This window comes from Loxodonta africana, chromosome 6 (assembly GCF_030014295.1).
Source record: "Loxodonta africana isolate mLoxAfr1 chromosome 6, mLoxAfr1.hap2, whole genome shotgun sequence".
Lineage (NCBI taxonomy): Eukaryota > Metazoa > Chordata > Mammalia > Proboscidea > Elephantidae > Loxodonta > Loxodonta africana.
This window is the reverse complement of record NC_087347.1, coordinates 77924477-77948170: the sequence shown is the minus strand read 5'-3', so window position 1 is coordinate 77948170 and position 23694 is coordinate 77924477. Positions and strand designations below refer to the sequence as shown.

General features: G+C 39.0%; 1 protein-coding gene across 1 annotated transcript in view; it reads left to right on the top strand.

The window, feature by feature from the left end:
• The window catches only part of CERS6 (ceramide synthase 6), a 324304-nt gene extending 302485 nt beyond the window's left edge, over positions 1-21819 (top strand). Inside the window, exons 9-10 of the mRNA XM_064287027.1 lie at positions 8769-8925; positions 12142-21819. Of these exons, the coding sequence (XP_064143097.1) occupies positions 8769-8925; positions 12142-12294 (310 nt within the window). The 3' untranslated portion in view covers positions 12295-21819. The remainder of the gene's footprint in view (positions 1-8768; positions 8926-12141) is intronic.
• The last annotated feature ends 1875 nt before the right edge of the window (positions 21820-23694 follow it).

Sequence of the window (23694 nt, the reverse complement as noted above, 5' to 3'; positions counted from 1 at the left end):
ATATATTCTAAGGGGTGGAATTGCTGGATCATATGGTAGTTCTATTTCTAGCTTTTTAAGGAAATGCCAGATCAATTTCCAAAGTGGTTGTACCATTTTACATTCCCACCAGCAGTGTGTAAGTGTTCCAGTCTCTCCACAACCTCTCCAACATTTATTATTTTGTGTTTTTTGGATTAATGCCAGCCTTTTTGGGGTGAGATGGAATCTCACTGTGGTTTTGATTGGCATTTCTCTAATAGCTAATGATAGTGAGCATTTCCTCATATATCTGCTAGCTGCCTGAATGTCTTCTTTGGTGAAGTACCTGTTCATATCCTTTGCCCATTTTTTAATTGGGTTATCTGTCTTTTTGTTGTTGAGTTTTTGCAGTATCATATAGATTTTAGAGATCAGACACTGATCAGAAATGTCATAGCTGAAAACTTTTTCCCAGTCTGTAGTTAATCTTTTTACTCTTTTGGTGAAGTCTTTGGATGAGCACAGGTGTTTGATTTTTAGAAGCTCCCAGTTATCTAGTTTCTCCTCTGGTGTTTGTGCATTGTTAGTAATGTTTCGTATACTGTTTATGCCATGTGTTAGGGTTCCTAGCATTGTCCCTATTTTTTCTTCCATGATCTTTATCACTTTGATTTTATGTTTAGTTCTTTGGTCCATTATGAGTTAGTTTTTGTGCATGGTGTGAGGTATGGGTCTTGTTTCATTTTTTTGCAGATGGATATCCAGTTATGCCAGCACCATTTGTTAAAGAGACTGTCTTTTCCCCATTTAACAGACTTTGGGCCTTTGTCGAATGTTGGCTGCTCATAGGTGGATAGATTTATGTCTGGATTCTCAATTCTGTTCCATTGGTCTATGTATCTGTTGTTTTCCACTACCAGGCTGTTTTGACTACTGTGGTGGTATAATAGGTTCTAAAATCAGGTAGAGTGAGGCCTCCCGCTTTGTTCTTCTTTTTCAGTAATGCTTTATTTATCTGGGGCCTCTTTCCCTTCCATATGAAGTTGGTGATTTGTTTCTCCATCTCATTAAAAAATGTCACTGGTATTTGGATCAGGATTGTATCTATAGATGGCTTTTGGTAGAATGGACGTTTTTACAATGTTGAGTCTTCCTATCCACAAGCAGGATATGTTTTTCCACTTACATAGATCTCTTTTGGTTTCTTGCAGTAGTGTCTTGAGGCTATTGTAAATGGTATTGATTTGGTGATTTCCTCTTTGATGTTCACTTTGTTGGTGTAGAGGAATCTGACTGATTTATGTATGTTTACCTTGTATCCCGATACTCTGCTAAGCTCTTCTATTAGTTTCAGTAGTTTGCGTATCACAGGTTGTTGATCAGTTTTCCACCAATCCTGATGCTACGTTAGTCTCCATATTTTTCCAGCTTCTTGGGTTATTTGCTCAGCATATAAATTGAATAAATATGGTGAAAGGATGCAGCTGTGACGCACACCTTTCCTGATTGTAAACCATGCGGTATCCCCTTGTTCTGTTGGAATGACTGCCTCTTGGTCTGTGTACAGGTTTCATATGAGCACAATTTATTGTTCAGGAATTCTCATTCTTCACAGTGTTATCCATAATTTGTCATGATCTGCACCGTCAAATGCCTCTGCATAGTCAGTAAAACACAGGTAAACATCTTTCTGGTATTCTCTGCTTTCAGCCAAGATCCATCTGACATCAGCAATGATATCTCTGCTTCCACATCCTCTTCTGAATCTGGCCTGAATTTCTGGCAGTTCCTCATTGGTGTACTGCTGCAACTGTTTTTGAATTGTATTCAGCATAATTTTACTTGTATGTGATATTAATGGTATTTTCCGGTAATTTCTGCATTCTGTTGAATTGCCTTTCTTTGGAATGGGCACAGATACAAATCTCTTCCAGTCTGTTGGCCAGGTAGCTGTCTTCCAATTCTTGGCTTCTGATGTTGGATCCGTTTGTTGAAACATCTCAGTTGATATTCCGTCAGTTCCTGGAGCCTTGTTTGTCACCAATGCCTTCAGTGCATCTTGGACTTCGTCCTTTAATACCATTGGTTCTCAGGCATATGCTACCTTCTGAAATGGTTGAACACTGAACGTTGACTGATTCTTTTTGGTACCGTGACTCCATGTATTCCTTCCATCTTCTTTTGATTTTTCCTGTGTTGTTTAATATTTTGCCCATAGAATCCTTCAAAACTTGAAATACCAGTGGCATTGCTTCCAGAATCACAACCACCACAATTGCAATCACTACAGTATGACAAACTGACAGACGAGTGATGGGAAAGTGAATTGACCCCATGTTTTATTCATACAGAACTCATATGTGCATTGGTATACGACAGATGGTACAACTGTGTTCATTCAATTTCAGTGTCCTATCAGGGATAAAGAAATTACTGCCATATCTGCTACAGACTTTATGGATCTGTTATTCTGGATTATTAGACACCCCATGCCACCAACTACTCAGGAACTATCCTCCCAAAATAGAGAATTGACTGACCAACACCGTGTTGTGGTGAAATCCAAACTGTGAGTTAGGCTTTCTTGTCAAAAGGGGGAAAATAAGAAATGTGCTTTTCAGCTTTGTGCCAGCCCTGACTTCTCAACTTGAGGAGAGGTTATTTAGAGCATAGCCAGATTGAGTCCATATGATCCATTAAAGTAATCTACCATTGCTAAGTTATTGGATTGGTAACCAGTGTATCTGCACATCTCTGATGAGTTGTATGGACGTCAGCTTTGCCATACAGGCATGCATTTCTGTTGAGAGTCATGCAGGAAGAAAGAAGCTCAAGCTGAGGGCTATTCCTTTCATTGTTTGACACAATTCTTACAAAGAAAGGGTGTAGTCTGGAGATCAGGTGTTCTCTGTGCTATGACCCACACCTGGCAAAAGGTTCTGGCAGAGCCAACCAGTTGGAGCATGCTTTGTGCATGTGTGATATGCCACCTAGTGGTTGAGTGAGCCTAATATTAATGAAAAGAAAAATGGTCTTTTTGGTCCCCTCTGCAGCTCAACTCTACCATTTGAGTAAGCCATAGTGGGGTGGGGGGGGATTGATGCTGTAGAGTCAGTATTACTTGGAAGGGCATTTCTTTTATTTTCTTAGATGCTATATGTTGAACACAAATTATTATAGAAAAAAACCGCTAATATAGTAATTATCCAAACTAGAAGCATAAATTGGCATTGTACATATGTGTTTTGGAAACCAGTTGCTGTAGAATTGATTGTACTGATGGTAACCCCATGTGTATCAGAGGCGAAATGTGCTCCATGGGGTTTTCAATGGCTGATTTTTCTGAAGTAGATTGCCAGGACTTCCTCCCCAGGTACCTCTAGGTGGATATGAACCTCCAACCTTTCGGTTAGCAGCCAAGTATGTTAACCGTTTCACCACCCAGAGACTCCTTTGTTTGGCAAACAACATATTTTTTTTTCATTTTCTGTTATTGAGGTATAACACACATATAGGGAAGTGCAAAAATCTTCAATGTACAGCTTGATGGATTTTTACATATGTACAGCCCATGTAATCACTACCAGATCAAGATATAGAACATTTCCTGTACCCGCATCCTGCCTCATTCCCTCCTCCGAGCCAGTCCTCCCTCAAAAGTAACCTTTATTCTGAACTCTATTATTATAGATTTGTTTTGCCTGTTTTTGAACTTCACGTAGATGGAATCATTACAGTACGTACCCTTTTGTATCTAAGTATTTGTTTTGCTTAAATTATGTCTTCTAGATTCATTTCTGTTGATGGGGGTAGCAATAATTTACTCTTTGCTGAATCATATTCCATTGTATGTCTCAACCACAGTGTATCCATTCTACTATTCATGGTCAATTAAGTTGCTTCCATTTGGGGGCTGCTGTGAACACCCCTACATATATCTTTTTGGTGGACACAAGCACCTTTCTCTTGGATACATTTTCAGGAATAGATTCAATGGGTCGCAGGATATATGTATGTTTAACTTCGGTAAACCAAAACCAAACCTATTGCTGTCAAGTTCATTCTGACTCATAGCGACCCTATAGGACAGAGTAGAACTGCCCCATAGAGCTTCCAAGGAGCGCCTGGTGGATTCAAACTGCCGACCTTTTGGTTAGCAGCCATAGCTCTTAACCACTACACCACCAGGGTTTCCGTAGTTTCAGTAGACATTGCTCAATAGTTTTCCAAAGTGATTGCAGTAATTTTCATTGCCACCAGCAATATATGAGAGTTCCAGTTGCCCAACACACTGGTCAGTACTTGGCATTGTTAGTCTTTTCATTTTAGCCATCCTGGCGGGCTTCTAGGGCCACATAGCATTTATATGTGAAAATGCAAACCTTAGTCTTCTCTTTAGAGATCGGAATATCTGAAAACACTGCTCCACGATTCCTATAAAACTACCATTGTCTGGAGTTTATCAGCCTATTTCCTGTGGATACCCACTTTCCATTTTATCATAGTCTTCCCACTCCTTTTTGTTTTAAATCTGTCTTCTTTCACCAATTTGTGTTATAGGCCTGGCCCCATAAGCAACTGGAGACTATGACCTCTGACTTGCCTGACCTCTATATGTCGTACAAATGAAATAAAAGCCTTCTCTTCAAAACAGAAGTAGCATGCCATTAACACCCTTTCTTAATGCATACATTCTTTCCCTTCCTCCTTCCTATTCTCTCTTTCTCTCCGCAATCCTTCGTCAGCACAACCATTCCCAACAGAAAGAACGAAATCTTGTAAAATCCAATTTTAACATCTTTTTAAAAGGTCCCAAAGGGATCGTTTCCTCATCAGAAACGTACTGTGACCAAACAAAGCCCCCGATTCCTGGTTTGACTGTTTTTCAGAGTCCAGGTGGCATAATGATAGTTCTTTCCCCAGTCTACATTCCTAATATATTGTTTTTCTCACTAAGCTTCTCACTGAGAGATACATCCACTTGGTGCACTGATTGTATTTCCCCAAGTGTCTCTGCAGGCAGCCAAGTCAATTTTCAAAGAAATCCCATTACTTTTGAGCAGCATCTCATACGTGCCAGTGCTTTTCATGACAAAGCCTATGAATTCTGATACAGCATTTCAGAAATTAAAATGAGTTCCGTGTCACCATCAACTGCTGTGACACCCTGCTCAAATTAAGCCAAGCAGTAGCATCACTCCTAGCATAGTAATGATGAGAAAGGCCTCCAGCCTGTAATCTAGCATAGGCAGATTTATAATGAGTAGCATAATGCAGTCATTTTTGCTATTTATACAAGACCCCTTTCTTTTGAAATGAAACTTAAGTTCTCTCTGAATGTCAAAATGTATACTATGTCAAGAAGCAGAACTGGTTTTTGAAATAAAATTATTATTATTCCAGAACTTTCTTGTGCTTATTTACTGGCTTGATTTCTAGGAAAACAAATACACAATCAACAAATGTGTCTAGTAAACATGTTACTACCAGGTATTTTTGAGGTGTTGGAGATATCAAAGCATGTGGTCTTTTACTTCAACTGAGTTGAGCCTTGTTTAGAACTGTTGCACCCTGACCTGCAAACTGGTTTAAACAGGTCTCATAAATGAGGCAGGTATATGGGATTTATCTTAACGTACTCCTTTTTATAAATAACTTGTATTTTCTTCTAAATATTTCTTACAACTTTAAAAAATAGAAGAATATAAAGAAGAAAATACAGAATTCCCAAATTCACCAACCAGAGTTTATAACTATTTCAATCAATTCCTTTGAAGTTTCTTTTCTGTGTGGGTATGTATACATGTGTATGTGTACATTATAGCTGTGTGTGTATATATGTGTATGTGTGTGCCTATATATGTATATATTTATTTTATGGAGTTGAGATGATACTATGTATTTTTTGTGTCATTAGAAACTCTTAAAACATACTTAATACTTTGAATGACTTCATAGTTTTCAGAATAAGAATGAATACTGGTTTTTTAACTATTCCCTGCTGTTGAACAATTTGATTGCCGTTTTAAAAATATAAATGTTTTACATCTATGTATTTGAAATTATACCTTTGACTCCCTGCCATACTCAATGGCCAGAACTTCCTGAATATTTTTAAATAAAAGTAGTGATACTGGCTGTCCACAGTTTGTTCCTGATTTTTAAGAAAATAACTGTGGTTTTTGTTAAATATGATGGCATCAGCTAATTTCAGAGGGTTAAAAATCTTATTAAATAAGTTTTTTGAGTTCTGGTGGATTTGAACTGCTGACCTTTTGGTTAGCAGCCATAGCTCATAACCACTACGCCACCAAGGTTTCCATATCACAGGGTATTATTCTTTTAATGAATTATCACATTCAAATCCTTGCTATTGATGTTAAGATTTTAACGTGTGTTTCTTGTTTATTGTGATTTAAAGACAACTTTTTTAGCATGACAGGAGGATCCCTGCTGACATACTGGTTAAGAGCTATGGCTGCTAACCAAAAGGCCAGCAGTTCCAATCCACCAGCTAATCCACCAGCTGCTCCACCAGCTATGGGGCAGTTCTGTTCTGTCCTATAGGGTCACTATGAGTCGGAATCAGCTTGACAGCAACAGGTTTGATGCTTTTGTTTTTGTTTTGGCGAGGGGAGTTTAGTGTGGCAAGGTGTCATGAATTGAATTGTGTTCCCCAAAAATATCTGTTGACTTGGGTAGGTCATGATTCCCACTACTACATGATTATCTACCATTTTGTCATCTGATGTGATTTCCCTGTGTGTTGTAAATCTTATCGCTATGATGTTGATGAGATGGATTAGTGGCAGTTATGTTGAAGAGATCTACAAGATTAGATAGTGTCTTAAGTCAATCTCTTTTGACATATAAAAGAGAGAAGCAAGCAGAGAGAATGGGGACCTTATACCACCAAGAAATAAGAACAGGAGTATGCACCCTTTGGACCTGGAGTCCCTGTACTCAGAAGCTCATCAACCAGTGGAAGATTGATGACAAGGACCTTCCTCCATAGCCAACAGAGAAAGAAAGGCTTCCCCTGGAGCTCACACCCTCAATTTGGACTTATAGCCTGCCAGAATGTGAGAGAATAGATTTCTCTTTGTTAAAGCTGTCCACTTGTGGTATTTCTGTTACAGCAGCACTACGTGACTAAGACACAGGGTTAAAGACAAACTCTGTTAGTGTCATTCTAGTCTATGAATAAGGATTGCTGAAATTAGGGTTAAAAAAAGCTGCTTGTGTGTATTTTTCTATTCCCCACTTTTCTTTTTTCTTCTTACTCCAACTGCAGTAAGCATTCTCCTTTCATGAACTCAGAAAGTAGTTAACCTCCCTCATGTCAGTCTCATCCCACTCTTATATTAAAGCTATTTATCTACTTGTCTTCTGTCCTTGTATAAGTAATCCGCGTCTTAAATCTGAGCATTTTCTATCCCTCCTTCTTAGCCTATAAGTTTTGCCCACCTAACCTCTCCTGTAGAATAACATTGGTCCCAGCAAAGCACTGTTCAGTGGCAGATGGTAGAAATGCACTTAGATGAGTTTTCTTGTCAACACCCTCAGATCTCCAGACCAGCCCAGTGGTGAGCTGAGGAGCAGGGAGGTGAGAGCAACTCCAAAGGCATATGGGTACCACGTGGCTTCTCTGTGGCAGCAGTATGGGTCCAGAAGATGTCAGTCAACTTCCAAGGACTAGAAGCAGACACAGGCAGAAACTAGAGAAAGCACTAGAAAGCAGCCCTTGTGCTTCTGCTCCAGGTAGCTGATCCAGTCTGGTCCTGGTGGTAGATTACAAGGAAAACCAATTACATCCATCACTTTTGCCTACCTCGAGTATACGCTCTTAAAGCTAAATAAATTCATTATAGTCTAAATTTTTTTAATCTTTCCAATATTCATTTCAAGGCAGTACTTCAAAATGATGCCTTTCAATTGTCAATTCTTCCCAGGGGAAGCCTTGCAAAATTAAGGACCCTCTGCAGTCTGCCTCTGCAGAGATTACAGCCAAGAAAACCCTGTGAAGCAGTTCTGCTCCGTAACACATGGGTCACCTTGAGTCAGGGGTGACTCAGCAGCAGCTAACAACAGCAAATGACTTCTATTAGCCTATAAGCCACTTTAGGACAGGGGTTAGGTCTGAAGCATATTCCAGTTTCCTCTGTGCTTTGCACTGTGCTAGGCATATGGTTTATAGTTTCTGGAACTAATTAATCTTTTTTTTTTTTTTTTGGCAATGTAGTGTTATGCAGTGATGGCCTTCACACCTCTTTAAAGCCCAAAAGCAACTTCACAGACCATGCAGGCCTTTTAACAGGTGGTTAGAGGTAGAACAACCACCAAAAAATTTAATAGAAGTGAATGGGGAGTATAAGTACACTATTCAAGCTAGAATCAAAATGAATGTCACACTGATGGGGGAAATACTTCAGTGATAAGTTTTCTAAGTATCTGGTCAGCTTTCAGGCCATCCTTGAGGGAGAGAGTAACCCATTGCAGTTAAGTCGATTCCAACTCATAGCAAACCTATAAGGCAGAGTAGAACTGCCTGTCTCCTGGGGTTTTCAAGGCTGTAAATCTTTATAGAAGCAGACTGCCACATCTTCCTCCTAAGGAGCAACTGGTGGGTTTGAACCCCATACCTTTCAGTTAGCAGCTGAGCACTTAACCACTGCACCACCAAGGCTCCTTGAGGGAGAGAGTTATCTAGGGACTATTTGCTAACCTGGTGCTTCCATGCCGTAACTAGAGTTCTTTGAAAGCAAAGTGAAATGTGCTGTCGGTAATTACTTTCCTCTTCTCTTCAGGGTTTTAAATACTACATTATTTGAAAGTTGGGAGATTGTGGGACCTTACCCTTCCTGGTGGTTTTTTAACCTACTGCTGTTGGTAATACAAGGATTGAACTGCTTCTGGTCTTACTTTATCATAAAAATAGCTTGCAAAGCTATTTCAAAAGGCAAGGTAAGATAAAATGTACCCTCTCCAATATCTCCTAGAAAATTTTGATTTTTGGTTCTTCTGAGTCAATAAGAACATTATTATTTCAGATTTCATGAAAACTGTTATTTCATCAAAATGTAATTATAACCTCAATGCAAACCAATTTCATTTTCTTCTGTTTTGTTCATTTTTTAAAATTCTTTAGCATTGTTTTGATGATTCCCAATGATCTGCATTTATAATTTTAGATTTAATGAGGATATATTATTCTGTGTGTGTGTGTGTGTGTGTTTATTTTTTTTCTCTCCTTCTGTCTGTCTCCCTTGAACCTTCTCTGATTATACCTATACAGAAGAGAAATTTAATAGCTTCTTCCCCTTCGTGAGAAAGGTTTTTTGGTACAGTATGCCCATTTAAACAAACCTCTCTCTGAAATTGAAAAATGAATCCATTCATGACTTTTCCAGTAAAAACTAGTTAAATCTCTTTGGTTAAGAAGGACTCATGGGGCTGATTCAGATAAAGTTCCCTGAGGTCGGTCCCTCTCTGTGTAGCAGTGATTTTTCCAGGTCGTTCTCTTTCACTTGACGTTCTCTTACTTTCATTGTTTGTTCTCTTCCTTCTGCCACCCTGGAAGGCTGGGAAGTGGAACCCTTTACATGTAAGTTTCTCCCACCTCTCTCTATCCCTGCCATAGGTGCTACTTAGCCTGCAGGAGGGGCACTCTGGTGCTTTTCTTTCCATGTGTCTTTTTCCACCTAATCTGTTGACACTGACTACAGACTCCTACTAAGGTGTGGCTCCCACCAGCTGAAAGGAGTACTGGGGACAGCCTTGTTAGTGCCCTTTTGTATGAGTTTGCATTCTGTTAAATTTTGCATGATTCAACAGAGAAAGGGAGGAATGTCTTTCATTGTTGTTTAACATTTAGGCTAAGAGAACAAAATAGAGCAAAGTAGGAGAAACAGAGCTAAGTTTGGGAGAGAACTAACATGGTCCTGTTAATGAATGAAGGTCAGAATGAAGGGCTGAGCATCAGCTGTCTGCTTGATCTGCCCTTGTCCTCAGTGAGGTCCCTTCACAGGTGAGATCAGGACTTCTAGCCGTGTACTGTGTAGCCCTGGTGGCGTAGTGGCTTAGTGCTATGGATGCTAACCAAAAGGTTAGTAGTTCGAATCCACCAGGCACTCCTTGGAAACTCTGTGGGGCAGTTCTACTCTGTCCCATAGGGTCGCTCTGAGTCGGAATCGACTCTATGGCAATGGGTTGATTTGTTTGGTTTGGACTATGCAGCCAGGTCTCAGCATCTGCTCCTATGTAAAGCCAAACTATTTTGACCAATAACATTGTTTGAAAGCTGAAGTTTTTCTGTGACATTTTACTCGTATAATGAACACATGTTTCTATTTAAACTTTTTCTTGTTTTCATTTGGATGCAAATTAAATTAATTTGTAGACTACCGTCAATATGATAACAACACTAAAGATGCAAGGACGCCATGGATTAGATTACTTGGGTCCTTACTGCATTGCTGTTTCCACCAGACATATTCTCTTCTCTTCAGCTTATTCCTTCAGCTTTACAGAGAAACGATAATTCATTTTATTCCTGCCATTGCTGCTCACCTAGGATAGTAAGATTCATCTTGGGCATGGGTTATGAACTCAGTTTCCCTATGGGTTATTGTGAGATATTCTAACTTGTTCCTTTCTGTGAAGGTAACATAAATACAAAGTTTTCTAAATGCAAATTAAAATAATCTCACTAAGCATGTAAATGTAAATTAATCACTCCCTGAAGCTAGAGTTTTCTACTAGCAGCTTAATTTATGACTAATGAACTCCTAAACATAGTGGAACTTTACTGTAATACTGTCTTTGTGACCTATGTTTTTTGAGTTAAAGTGTCCTATAATGTAGTTATTTTGGTGTTTTAGTAACCAAACCTTCTTAGAGATGACCCGTGGGAGTTCCGCCTCATCGCAAGAGGCACATCGTTACAAAGTGGACCTCATCACTGGTTGGAATGGAGCAATAGTTCTCAGCTTTTACTTTCTGCTGTCCTAACCCACCTGAGACAGGTGGCTTTCTCCTGCAATAACTATGGCTTTTCAAGTTGAGGTAGATTGCAGAATTCTTAGATTGGGGGGTGCTGGTGGCACAGAGGATGTGATGTGAAAAAGCACCCAATTAATTCTGATACCTCTTCCAGGGAACTTTGCCATCCTTCCCAGCCCACCCCCTAGAGAATCACCAGCAGCTAGATTTGGAAGATTTATATGAAGCCAGGCTACCAGGCCTCTAGTATCACCCCATTTATAAAATAAGTAAATGGTGTTCAGTTACTCTAAAGGTCTTAAGGTCTGGGTAAAAATGCTAACCATAATTAGAGTTATAGAGCAGGAGGCTCAGACTATTAATGTTTGCAGAGCAGTAGAGCATTCCCTTAATTTCTCTCTAAATTACTTTCTTGCTAGACAGTGGGATTATTGTCATCCCTTATGATAATGTAGAGCTCTATATTCTGGTGCCTTACCTTTCTTCTCTCATCACTTTAATGTGACTGAACGTAGGATTAAAGAACCCTGGAATGATGGGGACTAATTTACGATGATCCAGTCAGTAGATTTTCCTCGGGAAATATTTTAAGCTTGACCTCACCCAGGAGGTTCCCAAAATGCCTCCTGCTGCCATTAGTTATGTGGCATGTAAATCAAAATTTCTACTTAATTTTAGCAGATAACAAAGGAAAACAAATCATAAAACAATGCATCAGAAAGCCAGGTAGGAATGATTTCTTTTAATGCTGTAAGATAGCAAATCTTTCCATTAATGTGGTTGATTGAGAGCTGACTTTAAGTGACTTTTAAGGAAACTGCTCATCAGAGAGAAAGTTGATCCATTTATACCAAATGCTTATAATATTATTCCAGTAGCACAGTGTGCCACTTTTTGGGTAAGAGTAAGATGCATAGTCTAGTACATTCTTAATATCGAAAGGTACCATGAAGAAGTCAACAGGTCCAGTCCTCTGTGATTCCTAAATCTCCCTGAATTCCTTTATAAGTGACTTTGTCCCTCAAATTATTTGTCTCCAGTGAAGAGGAATTTGTTTATATAGCAAATTCTTATCCTCTTCTACATTTTTTCTTAATATTCAGATCAATTTACCTTTGTGTATCATTGCACGATGGTTTATTAGAAGCTGGCTACACTCACCTTCTGTGTATTCCACAGGTGTCTAAGGATGATCGAAGTGATATTGAGTCTAGCTCAGATGAGGAGGACTCAGAACCTCCAGGGAAGAACCCCCACACCGCAACAACCACCAATGGGACCAGTGGAACCAATGGGTACCTCCTGACTGGCCCTTGTACCGTGGATGATTAATTACAAGCAGTCCCTGGGTTATGAACATCCAACTTACAGACAACTCGTACTTAAGAATGGACTGCCATAAAGCCTATTATATTAAAAATTTGAGTTAAATACAATGGCTCATAACAGCGAACGCACGCACTACTTTGTGACACTCATGAAAACATCGCGCAGTTTGGAAGTGTTTCTTAAGTGTTTCATATGCATAGGTAAAATATATTTACTAAGACTGACGCTAAATAAGAACCATATGTACCTGTTCTGATTTACCTACAAATTCGACTTAAAGATAGACTTAAGAATGGATCTCGTTCCTAACCTGGGGACTGCCTGTACTCAAAACTACAAGTCCTGAACAAAGTAAAATATGTGTTCCTGGAAATATTTAATAAGTTGCAAATGCAGTTCATTTCATAATATCTCAGCACCAGAAACAAAATTTAGGATTATCAAAGCATTTGAATAGTGCACTGCCATATGTTCTGTCTGTGAGTGAAGAATTCCCATTCTCTATATGTAGGCATGCTGTATGTAATTGACACAAGGGAATAGTATTTGCATTTGTACTGTCTTAGAATATTATTTATTTTCTGTATTTGTAAATCTGTGGACAAAAGGGGATTTCCTCACTCTTTACTCTCTGGGTTCATGACAGTGAGGGAGGTACTCCATCTGCTTCTGCCCCTTTCTATTGCTGTAGCCCAGTCTGCTATGAGCATCAGCTTAATTTGTCACTGAGAGTAAGCAAAACCCAGCACAAGATTCTTATACAGCTCCAGATAATTTCGCTGCCTTTGTTACAGTGCCCATTTTGAAATTGCCTATGCTGTCTCAGTGACCATTCTCCCAGTGTAAAGTTTAAACAGGAAGAACTAGGTTTTTAAATTATCACTTGATGGGGTCAATTAGCAATTCAAATTAAAGAGCATGGTGATTGGAGGACTTTTTAAAAATCATTTTTGTATGAAATTCCTTTGGAATAGACTTCATTTCTTATGCACAGACAGAGCCAAGATTTCTTCAGTGAATGTGGTAGCTAGTTGGAGATCAAATCTACCTTGTAGATTGCTGTGAGTCGGAATCAACTTGGGGACACACAACAACAACATGATGAGGTCATTGCTGTGGCTCTGAAGAAAGACATTTGTTTAAGCATAGTTACAAGTAAAGAATTCACTCTAACGTTGGGAATGTGCCCCCATGAGCTGGGAATAACAAAGAGACTAACTGATTTCAACCAGGTTTTGCCACTACCCCTGTAATTACCACAGTTTTCTGTCATGTCCTGAAGAGAAGAAGTTAAGTGTATTTCAGAGCAGAAAATGGAGACTTCGAAGAGTTGGCAAAGATTACCGCCAGTGTAAAACACTTTGTTGCATTCAATTTTCAAGAAGGAACCCCATCTGGTATTTGTTCTTGATATTTTTAATTTGCCGAGAAAATAAAATCAGCAGGAGAAAGACTATTTTACCTTTGTCTTTTCTCCTTAAAGAGCCCTGGTGGCACAGTGGTTAAGTACTCAGCTGCTAACCAAAATGTCAGCAGCTCGAGTTTCAAACCCACCAGCCTCTCCGTGGGAGAAAGACATGGCAGCCTGTTTCTGTAAAGAGTACAGCCTTGGAAACCCTATGGGGCAGTTCTGCTCTGCCCTATAGTGTTGCTATGAGTCAGAATTGACTTGATGGCAGTGAGTTTGATTTTTGGTTTCTTTTCTCCGTAAACATAACCCAAAATGGCTTTCTTTTTGCAAGAAACTGAGCAGTGTCACATTCCAAGTCCGGAAATATTTTTTCAAATGAAGCTATTCCTAGAAAAAAAATGTCTATTGGACAGTGGCAATATCAGCAATGAGAAAGATTATGGAAGAATAAGTTTCTATAAGTCTCCTACCTGGTAGTGTTCTATGTGTATAGTATAGCTAAAAAAAAAAAAAAAACCCATGCACATAAACCAAAGATTTTACCTTTTTTTTCCTACTTTAGTAAGAGGAAATAAAAAGATATTAAAAATACCTATTTCATAAATCAAAAAGACCATCATCTAAAAGAGGAATCCACAACAAAAACTCAGTAATATAAATGTGTATCAGGGCACAATGCAGACAACAGCAAAACACAAGAGTGCATGTCCCACTCAGAGACCTTCACATTCAATTCGATTTTTGAAAAAATAAAAATAAAGCTTTGTGCCCACAATTTTCAATCTGAGTTAGTAGTTAAAGGAATGCTCCCAACACCTCTCACTGTAATATTAAATCTTTCCCCACCTATTTACAAAATAGTATATTTCTGGCATGATTGATAATAATAATTGAAAAGGCCTGGAAGTATGCCTGTTTGTTTATTGAGAGAAAAATCCAGCTAATTCTGCTTGTAAATTATTTTATTTCACAGGATAGGGATATAATAATAGGAGTGTAATTTGTAGATATTCGAGTTTGTAATACCAATCATAAAACATCAAAAGTACTCGTTAGTTGTCTGAACATCTGCTAAAATGCCGGAATATATAAAAAGCTGTATCAAACATGTTATAGCTGACAGATGTTGAAAAGGTGAAGTTTTTCTTCTTATCAACTAAAATATGGAACACAAGAATAAATTCCTACTAGCTTTAGTGGCTGTGGCAAGCCTTGTCTATGGGTGAAATGAACCAGGGAACCGCAGTGTGTTCAAATTTTGATCTTATGACACCTTTTAGCACAGAAGAATAATTTCAGGAAGATCAGCTTAAAGATTTAGAGAGCTGCATAAAATGAAGTAAATTGAGCGTGTCCTTATCAAAGGCAAAACTAAGCAGTGTTTTATGTTGTATTGTTTTTCCCAAAAAATTATGCTGGAGGAGGACTGGGAAGACTTGAAACCTCTCTGACCAGTGGTATTAACCCAGAACTCTATGTATCTATAGATTTTTATTTCATTATACATTTAAGGACAAAGAGTTTGTTTTGGTTAATCAAAATGGAGCATGTAGGCCTTTTGAGGTGGAGAATAACATATCTCTGTCTACTGTTCTCAGCTTCCCATGGTGGCCTGGAAGAGAAAAATATGTGAGTCATTTTATCTTCCACCTGTGCCAGGCCACAGCTTTTAAATTGTAGTTTGTAAATTCAGCTATAGTTTAGTGAGAGTGTTGTTTCCGTTAACTTTGCTTATGTTGATACCTCCTTCCTCCTGGTCACATTCAAACCATCCCACAGTACAAAGGGGTAGGTAGGAAGGAGCCTAGAAAAAAGTAATTATGTTATTCTCCAAAGTTATAGCTTTTCTAGATCTCTTAGTGAGAGAAAAAGTAGAAAATCAAGTAGAATTTGGCTTTGAGTCAATAAATGATATTAAAAATGTGTTACCTATATATTTGTGTATTTATCCAAAAACATGATGAAACCAAAATATCACTGATTCATCCATATTCTTTTCATAAAAACCATCCTCCACATAAAATAGAACCTTCTCACCTTCTTCTGTTCATGCTGCTGAAAGTAATAGACTCCTTCCAGTCTCTTAGCCACAGAGCTAAATATGGCAGAGTTCAAGTTACAGAGAGCCTAAGGCATATAAGCCAAATACAATTCACATTTCCAAATTTACTAGTATGGTTGTTGAGAATAAGGGAGCAACTCTCAGTATCTTGAATTATTAAAGTGTATGTTGTAAAAATGGCACCTGGTGGCTGCTTCACCCCAGCGTTTTATTAACATCCAACTCCTACTGGGCTGCTAGATGGATGGTTTCCTGAGGTACCATCAGATAATGAAATAGGAATCGGACAAATATGAATGAGACTTGCAAAGAATGCAGGCAACTGAGTGAGAGAGATAACTCTTCAGTGAGATAACATCAGATGACCTTTAGCCAAAATGGTGCGTGAAGCTCAAAATGTCCAGTTCTGCTGCCAAACTTTTCATTTTAAGTATGTTATTGTAATGCTGGAAGCTGTGCCACCAGTATTTCAAATACCAGCAGGGTCACCCATGGTGGACAGATTTCAGCAAAGCTTCTAGATTAAGACAGACTAAGAAGAAAGGTCTGGTGATCTACTTCTCAAAAAACTGGCCAGTGAACAGCTTATGAATGGCAGCAGAACACTGATATAGTGCCAAAAGATGAGCCCCTCAGGAAAGACAGCACTTAAAATATGAATGAAGAAGAGCTGCCACCTCAAAATAGTCAATCTTAGTGACATAGATGGAGTAAAGCTTTCCGGACCTCCATTTGCTGATGTACCATGACTCAAAATGAGAAGTAACAGCTGCAAACATCCCTTAATGCAATGTATGAAGTATGAATCTAGGAAAACTGGAAGTTGTCAAAAATGAAATGGAACACATAAAGATCAATAGTTTAGGCATTAGTGAGCTGAAATGGAATGGTATTGGCCATTTTGAATTGGACAATCATATGGTCTACTATGACAAGAATGACAAACTGAAAAGGAATGGTGTCACATTCATCGTCAAAAAGAACATTTCAAGATCTGTCCTGAAGTACGTTGCTGTCAGTGATAGGATAATATCCATATGCTGACAAAGAAGACCAGTTAATACAACTATTATTCAAATGTGCGTACCAACCACTAATGCCAAAGATGAAGAAATTGAAGATGTTTACCAACTTCTACAGTTTGAAATTTATCAAACATGCAATCAAGATGCATTGGTAATTACTGGTGATTGGAGCACGGAAGTTGGAAACAAAGAAGGACCAGTAGTTGGAAAATATGACTTTGGTAATAGAAATGACACTGGAGATCCCATGATAGAATTTTGCAAGACCAAGTACTTCTTCATTGCAAATAACTTTTTCCATCAACATAAACAGTGACTATACATGTGCACCTTGCCAGATGGAATACACAGGAATCAAATTGACTACATTCAGGGAAAGAAATGATGGAGAACCTCAATATCATCAGTCAGAACAAGGCCAGGGGCTGACTGTGGAACAGAACCATCGATTGCTCATATGCAAGTTCAAGTGGAAGCTGAAGAAAATTAAAATAAGTCTGCGAGAGCCAAAATATGACCTGGAGTATATCCCACCTGAATTTAGAGACCATCTAAAAAATAGATTTGACACATTGAACACTAATGACTGAAGACCAGATGAGTTGTGGGAAGACATCAAGGACATCATCCAAGAAGAAAGCAAGAGGTCATTAAAAAGACAGGAAAGGAAGAAAAGACCAAAATGAATGTCAGAAGGGACTCTGAAACTTATTCTTGAACATAGAGTAGCTAAAGTGAATGAAAGAAACGATGAAGTAAAAGAGTTGAGCAGAAGATTTCAAAAGGCAGCTCAAGAAACCAAAGTAAGGTATTATAATGTTATGTGCTACAAAGACCTTGAGTTAGAAAACCAAAGAATATGTTCAGCATTTCTCAAGCTGAAAGAACTGAAGAAAAAATTCAAACCTTGAGTTGCAACACTGAGGGATTCTATTGGCAAAAAAAAAAAAAAAATGGATGACCCAGGAAGCAGCAAAAGAAGATGGAAGGAATACAAAGAGTCACTGTACCAAAAAGAACTAGTCGACGTTCAGTCATTTCAGGAGGTAGCATATGATCAAGAACCCATGGTATTAAAAAGGAAGAAGTCCAAGCAGTACTGAAGGTACTGGTGTAAAACAAGGCTCCAGGAATTGACAGAATACCAATTGAGATGTTTCAAACAAACAGATGCAACGTTGGAATCACTCACTCATCTGTGCCAAGAAATTTGAAAGACAGCTACTTGGCCAACCAGCTGGAAGAGATGCATATTTTTGCCCATTCCAAATAAAGGTGATCCAACAGAATGCAGAAGTTATCAAACAGTATCATTAATATCACACACAAGTAAAATTCTGCTGAAGGTAATTCAAAAATGGTTGCAGCAGTACATTGACAGGGAACTGCCAGAAATTCAAGCTGGATACAGAAGAAGACATGGAACAAGGGCTAACATTGCAAATGTCAGATGGATCTTGGCTGAAAGCAGAGAATCCAGAAAGATGTTTACCTGTGTTTTATTGACTGTGCATAGGCATTCAGCATTGTGGATCATAACAAGTTATGGATGACATTGTGAAGAATGGTAATTCCAGAACACTTAATTGTGCTAACGCGGAACCTGTGCATAGACCAAGAGACAGTCATTCGAACAGAACAAGGGAATACCACATGGTTTAAAATCAGGAAAAGTATGTGTGAGGGTTGTATCCTTTCACTATACTTACTCCATCTGTATGCTGAGCAAATAATTCTAGAAGCTGGACTGTATGAAGAAGAACATGACGATATGCAGATGACGTAACCTTGCTTGCTGAAAGTGAAGAGGACTTGAAGCACTTACTGATGGAGATCAAAAACTACATACAGCCTTTTGATTGGATTATACCTCAACAGAAAGGAAACAAAAATCCTCACAACTGGACCAATAAGCAACATCATGATAAACAGAGAAAAGATTGAAGTTGTCAAGGATTTCATTTTACTTGGATCCACAATAAACACCCACAAGAAATCAAATGAGTTATTGCATTGGGCTAATCTGCAAAAGACCTTTTTAAACTGTTAAAAAACAAAGATGTTACTTTGAGCACTAAGCACTTAACCAAGCCATGGTATTGTCAATTGCCTCATATGCAGGGGAAAGCTGGAGAATAAATAAGGAAGACTGAAAAAGAATTGATGCTTTTTAATTACGATGTTGACGAAGAATATTGAATATACCATCGACTGCCAGAAGAATGAACAAACCTGCCTTGGAAGAAGTACAGCCACAATGCTCCTTCATCTCCCGTACTTGGGACATATTATCAGGAGGGATCAGTCCCTGGAGAAGGACATCATGCTTGGTAAAGTAGAGGGTCAGCGAAAAAGAGGAAGCCCCTCAATGAGATAGACTGAGATGGTGGCTGCAACAGTGGTCTCAAATATAGCAACAATTATGAGGATGGCACAGGACCAGGCAGTGTTTCGTTCTGTTGTACATAGCGTCTCTGTGAGTTGGAACTGACTCAACGGCACCTAACAACAACATTTGGTAAGAGTTTGAAATTGAGAGTGCCGAATCCTAACCACTAGACCACCAGGGAAGGAGTCTGAGCAAACTAAATGCTTTCATCTTAGGTAGAAATGATCTGAATCTTTCACTTTGTATATTTCAATGTTATTGTTATTTGGGCCAAGGTAAAAAACTCGATTTCATTTCAGCTGACATGAGTCTTTGCATAAGAGCTTTTCAGAGAGAACTTTATAGACACCCATGATTGTCCTCTGGAGCCCTGGTGGCTACAACTCCTAGCCAAAAGGTGGGCAGTTCAAATCCACCAGCTGTTCCTTGGAAACCCTACTCTGTCCTATAGGGTCACTATGAGTTGTAATCGACTCGACGGCCATGGGTTTGGTTTGGGTTTTTTATGATTATCCCCAATCGGTTCATGATTTTGCATTGGTAGTTATTTTTGTCCCTTTCTTAGAAATGTTAATGCCAAAGCTGCCTGAATATTTGAGTGTTTTTCTTAATTTGAAAAACATAAAAAGTATACAGAATAAATTTCTTAATTTGAAGTGTAAAAAGTATACAGGATAATTCCAAAGGTGTTGAAAGTTTCTGTTTATCAGTATGTTTAATGATGTCATTGGGTCCAGAGAGCTTTCAAGCAATCCTTTGGAAATAAAGGTTAAATGTTTACATTTCATGTGGTATTTGAGGTCTTATGATTCTTATTAGCTTACTTTTTTTCTTTTTTATCTTTGGCTGATTCTCGCTTTGTAAATGAATGTTAGTAGCCCTGAAATGTTTCTAACACCCAAATAAGAAAAAAATCAGACCAAAGTCAGTTAGATGGGCAAGTAATTGCAAGGCACTTTCCGTTTGTAAGTAATTTTTATGGAAAGAGAAAATGCAGTTAAGCTCTCTAGTTATTGTGCTTGCCATCTAGCGTGCTGTCCATGGAAGGAATATTCTCAGTAATCATAAGAAGTTTTTGAAATCCTGTAAAATGCAGCAAGATTTTTTTTTTTTTTAATGCCTCAAGTCAGTTTAAGTTTCTCTTGGTAAAATGAAATTGTACCACTCTCAGATTACCAGATAATAATTACCACTAGTTCACTGTGACCACATTTTAGTTCTTCATAGGGTTTTATAGTAAGAGACCAGAAAAGGGCCTTCAAGTTTTGCCTTTATGTAGTCTGGCAGTCCTTTGTGTGCACGACCTCCTCCTCTCCTCTAGGGGGCTCTCGAGAGTTGCTGAGGAGGCCTGTCATCTCTGTGTTGTTGGAATTCCTCTAATACACACTCAGATATCATACCTTATGCTGGTTTTCATGAAAAAGATTGTATTCGAGCACATAAAACATTGTAAAAAACCATTCATAAGATCTGAAGACACCGAAAGGAGAAGCTTTAGTCTTTTCCAGGTATTTCCAACTTGAGTTCAATCCAGACTTTGGAAGGAAAGCATCAACAGGTGGCCATAAGCTAAGACCCCACCAGATCAAAGAAAGGAAAATGTCTCAGCAGCCAGTTGGTATATGGTGTCTCCACAAAACTAGGGGTTTTCAAGATTGTTCAGGAAGTGACGGGAGTGGAATACTATTCTAATATCCATCTTGTTTATCTCAATTCGCTCACGTTCCTTCCAGCCTCCTGGTACTCTTGATTAAAGAATGCAGGATATTGTCACTTTTCTGCTATTTCCCAGCAGCCTTTGGATCAGTTGTGTACTCACACTCCCTTCTCTGCCTAATTCCATTTTTCTGAAAAAGTATTGTGGCCGTGTGTGTGTTTTCCTTACAAACAGATTCATAAAAGCCTGGCTTTCTATTTCGGTATATGTTGCATGGCCCAGAAACCAGGAGACGAAAGCTGTTGTTATGGTTTCTGTGTTCAGTGGAAAGTTAAACTTTATTGGGATAATTTTTTTTTTTTCCTTTCTAACCTACAGTAATTTTTTTAAACTGTCATTGTAAAACTGCCCTTTAAAAAATCCTGATTTTTAAAGATTAGTTACAAAAAAAAAAAAAACTCTGTAACAGGAACAGTTTTGTGACGTTTGGAAGTTTAACTTAGAACTTCTTTAATTTAAAATGGAAAACACTCCAAGTTTGAGTTCTGATTTTGCCCATTTGTTGTCATGGAAGAGGGTGGTGGCTAGTTTGGGGATTTGATTTTTTTTTTTTTTTTTAACTTGCAGTGAGAAATAGGATAGGTGACAAAATCTTGTTTTCTTAAGACAATTCAGTGCTTGAGCATCTCTGTCAGAAATGTAAGGATGTGCTGTTAGCCAATTAGAATTATTTTATGTATTGTTACTGTGTTTTGCTGATTTTTATATGAAAATATAATTATTCATTCTTGGTCTCTGGAAGCAATCATTATTATAAGGATCATTTTACTTTGGAAACACTTTCATAATAAAGATAAGTATTAAGAGTACAGTGTAAATGGCATTTTCTGTAAGCGGCAACCAGCCTGTGTTGGTAACACTTCACACCTTCCTGGAAAAGCTTTATTTCAAGGCTGACATCATCCCAGTAGTTTCTTGCACGGCTCTTCAAATCCCAGTAACTGCCATCATCACTGAGAAAGTAGTGTTATGTTATCTTGTGATACGCTATAAAACCAAGCCAGTTGTCCTGGAGTCAGTTCTGACTCATGGGGACACCATGTGTCTCTTTAAAAATTAAAGTATAAAAACTTAAAAGTTAAATTTTATATAGCACTTCATGGTGAAAAAAAATATGTATTTACAGAGATATCGGTTCAAATATATCAGATGATACTGATTTTTCCAGTTACATTTGAGGCACTTAGAACAAACAGAACCCAAAGTACAACACAAAGCTGCCCCTCTGTGTTAATGTACATCTGTCTCATAGGAGCTTGGCTGATGTCTCCTCCTCTGGGCCTGGGTCTCACTTGGTTAGAACTCCTCTCCCTCCTTCTATATGACTCTGTCTTCCCCAAGCTGCTCTTCTTCTGCTCTAAACTTATGTCCAATATCTCAAGAACCATAAATATAGCACTAAAATTCAACCATACACGCACCACCACAAGTATTATTAAAAATAAAGCTATCACTCTATTAAAATCACTACTATTACTATGAGTCGGAATCAACTCGACGGCAGTGGGTTTGTTTTGTTTTTGGTTATTACTACCCCCAACAACAATCTGAGTCCAACCAGGAGTTATTCCAATAAAACACTGACGTTTCTCTGAAGCACACAAAAGGTGTTAGGCTATGAGCAAATGCACCGCTTTCGGAAGCCCTTGTGCACTCTGCAAGTTCTGTAAATACTGGGTAATCTAACGCTATAAGCAACCCCTTCCAAATACCACAGTGCAACTCAGATTCTGTCTAGGGCCCCTTCCTCAATCCTGGATCTGCCACATCCAACCTAGGCATATGTTATTTCCACCCCCTGATTCTTTTTCTACCAACCCTGCACTTGCTTCCACAGGAGCAGTGGCAACAGTGCCAACAACAACATTGAAAGATGGCAAGACAGCAGAGCAAAGGGATCACTCACCAGGAAGTACTGGGAAGTTTAAAGACCAGTTGTTGGGTGGGTGGTCCCTCAGAACCAAGCATCACAGTGACTAGAATCTGGGGCCCATACCCTCGATTGTCCCCAAAGCTGTTGCAGCATGAGGCAAAAGTTGAATCATTCCTACATTAAAGCCAGAAAACTGTATAAAGTCTGTATTAGCCAGGGTCCAAGGGAGAAACAGAAGTCAATGTCAGATCAGTGGAAAAAACATCAATAAAAGAACTGCTTTCAGAGATGTGGGTAGGATTATGGGATCAAATAAGGGGTGGTGAGGCACCCAGAAGCTAACAACTGTGGGAAGCCCTTACTGCCCCTAGGGCTGAAGGGACAGGAGAAGGAAATGGTGTACCTAGAGGCCAGTGAGGGGGCGGATAGCATGGAGGAGGGGATGCCCTGTGGGGGCTGCAAGCCTGAAAGGGACACAGCAACCAACCAGGGAGGCAGCACTAGAGTAGAAAGGGAGTGAGGAGCAAATACTCTGATGCCCCTTTCTCTCTTTCTCATGCCACCCATTGGCCAAACGCCACCAGAAAATTGCCTGGGAGATGTGGGAGGAAGGATTCAGCTTGTCACAGGGCAGAGAATAGATCTGTAGTGAGGCAGGGTGGCTTGGGGGGGCAAACAATAATCAGCATAAAACTGGTATTCCCAGGGCCTCATGCAGGGAGGGCCTGGCACATAATTGGCCACAATGACAGTTTGTTGGAGAAACAAATGAACCCACTTAGGACAGTGTTGGTAAGATACGAGCTATCCAGCAATTAATGTTCCATCTGTTAGAAAACAAAATGAGCATGAGAAAGCACTTTGTCTCCAAAATTTCTAAACTCGATGTTGCCCTGTGGGGGCTCCAGCTTCCCCCCCCCCCCGGT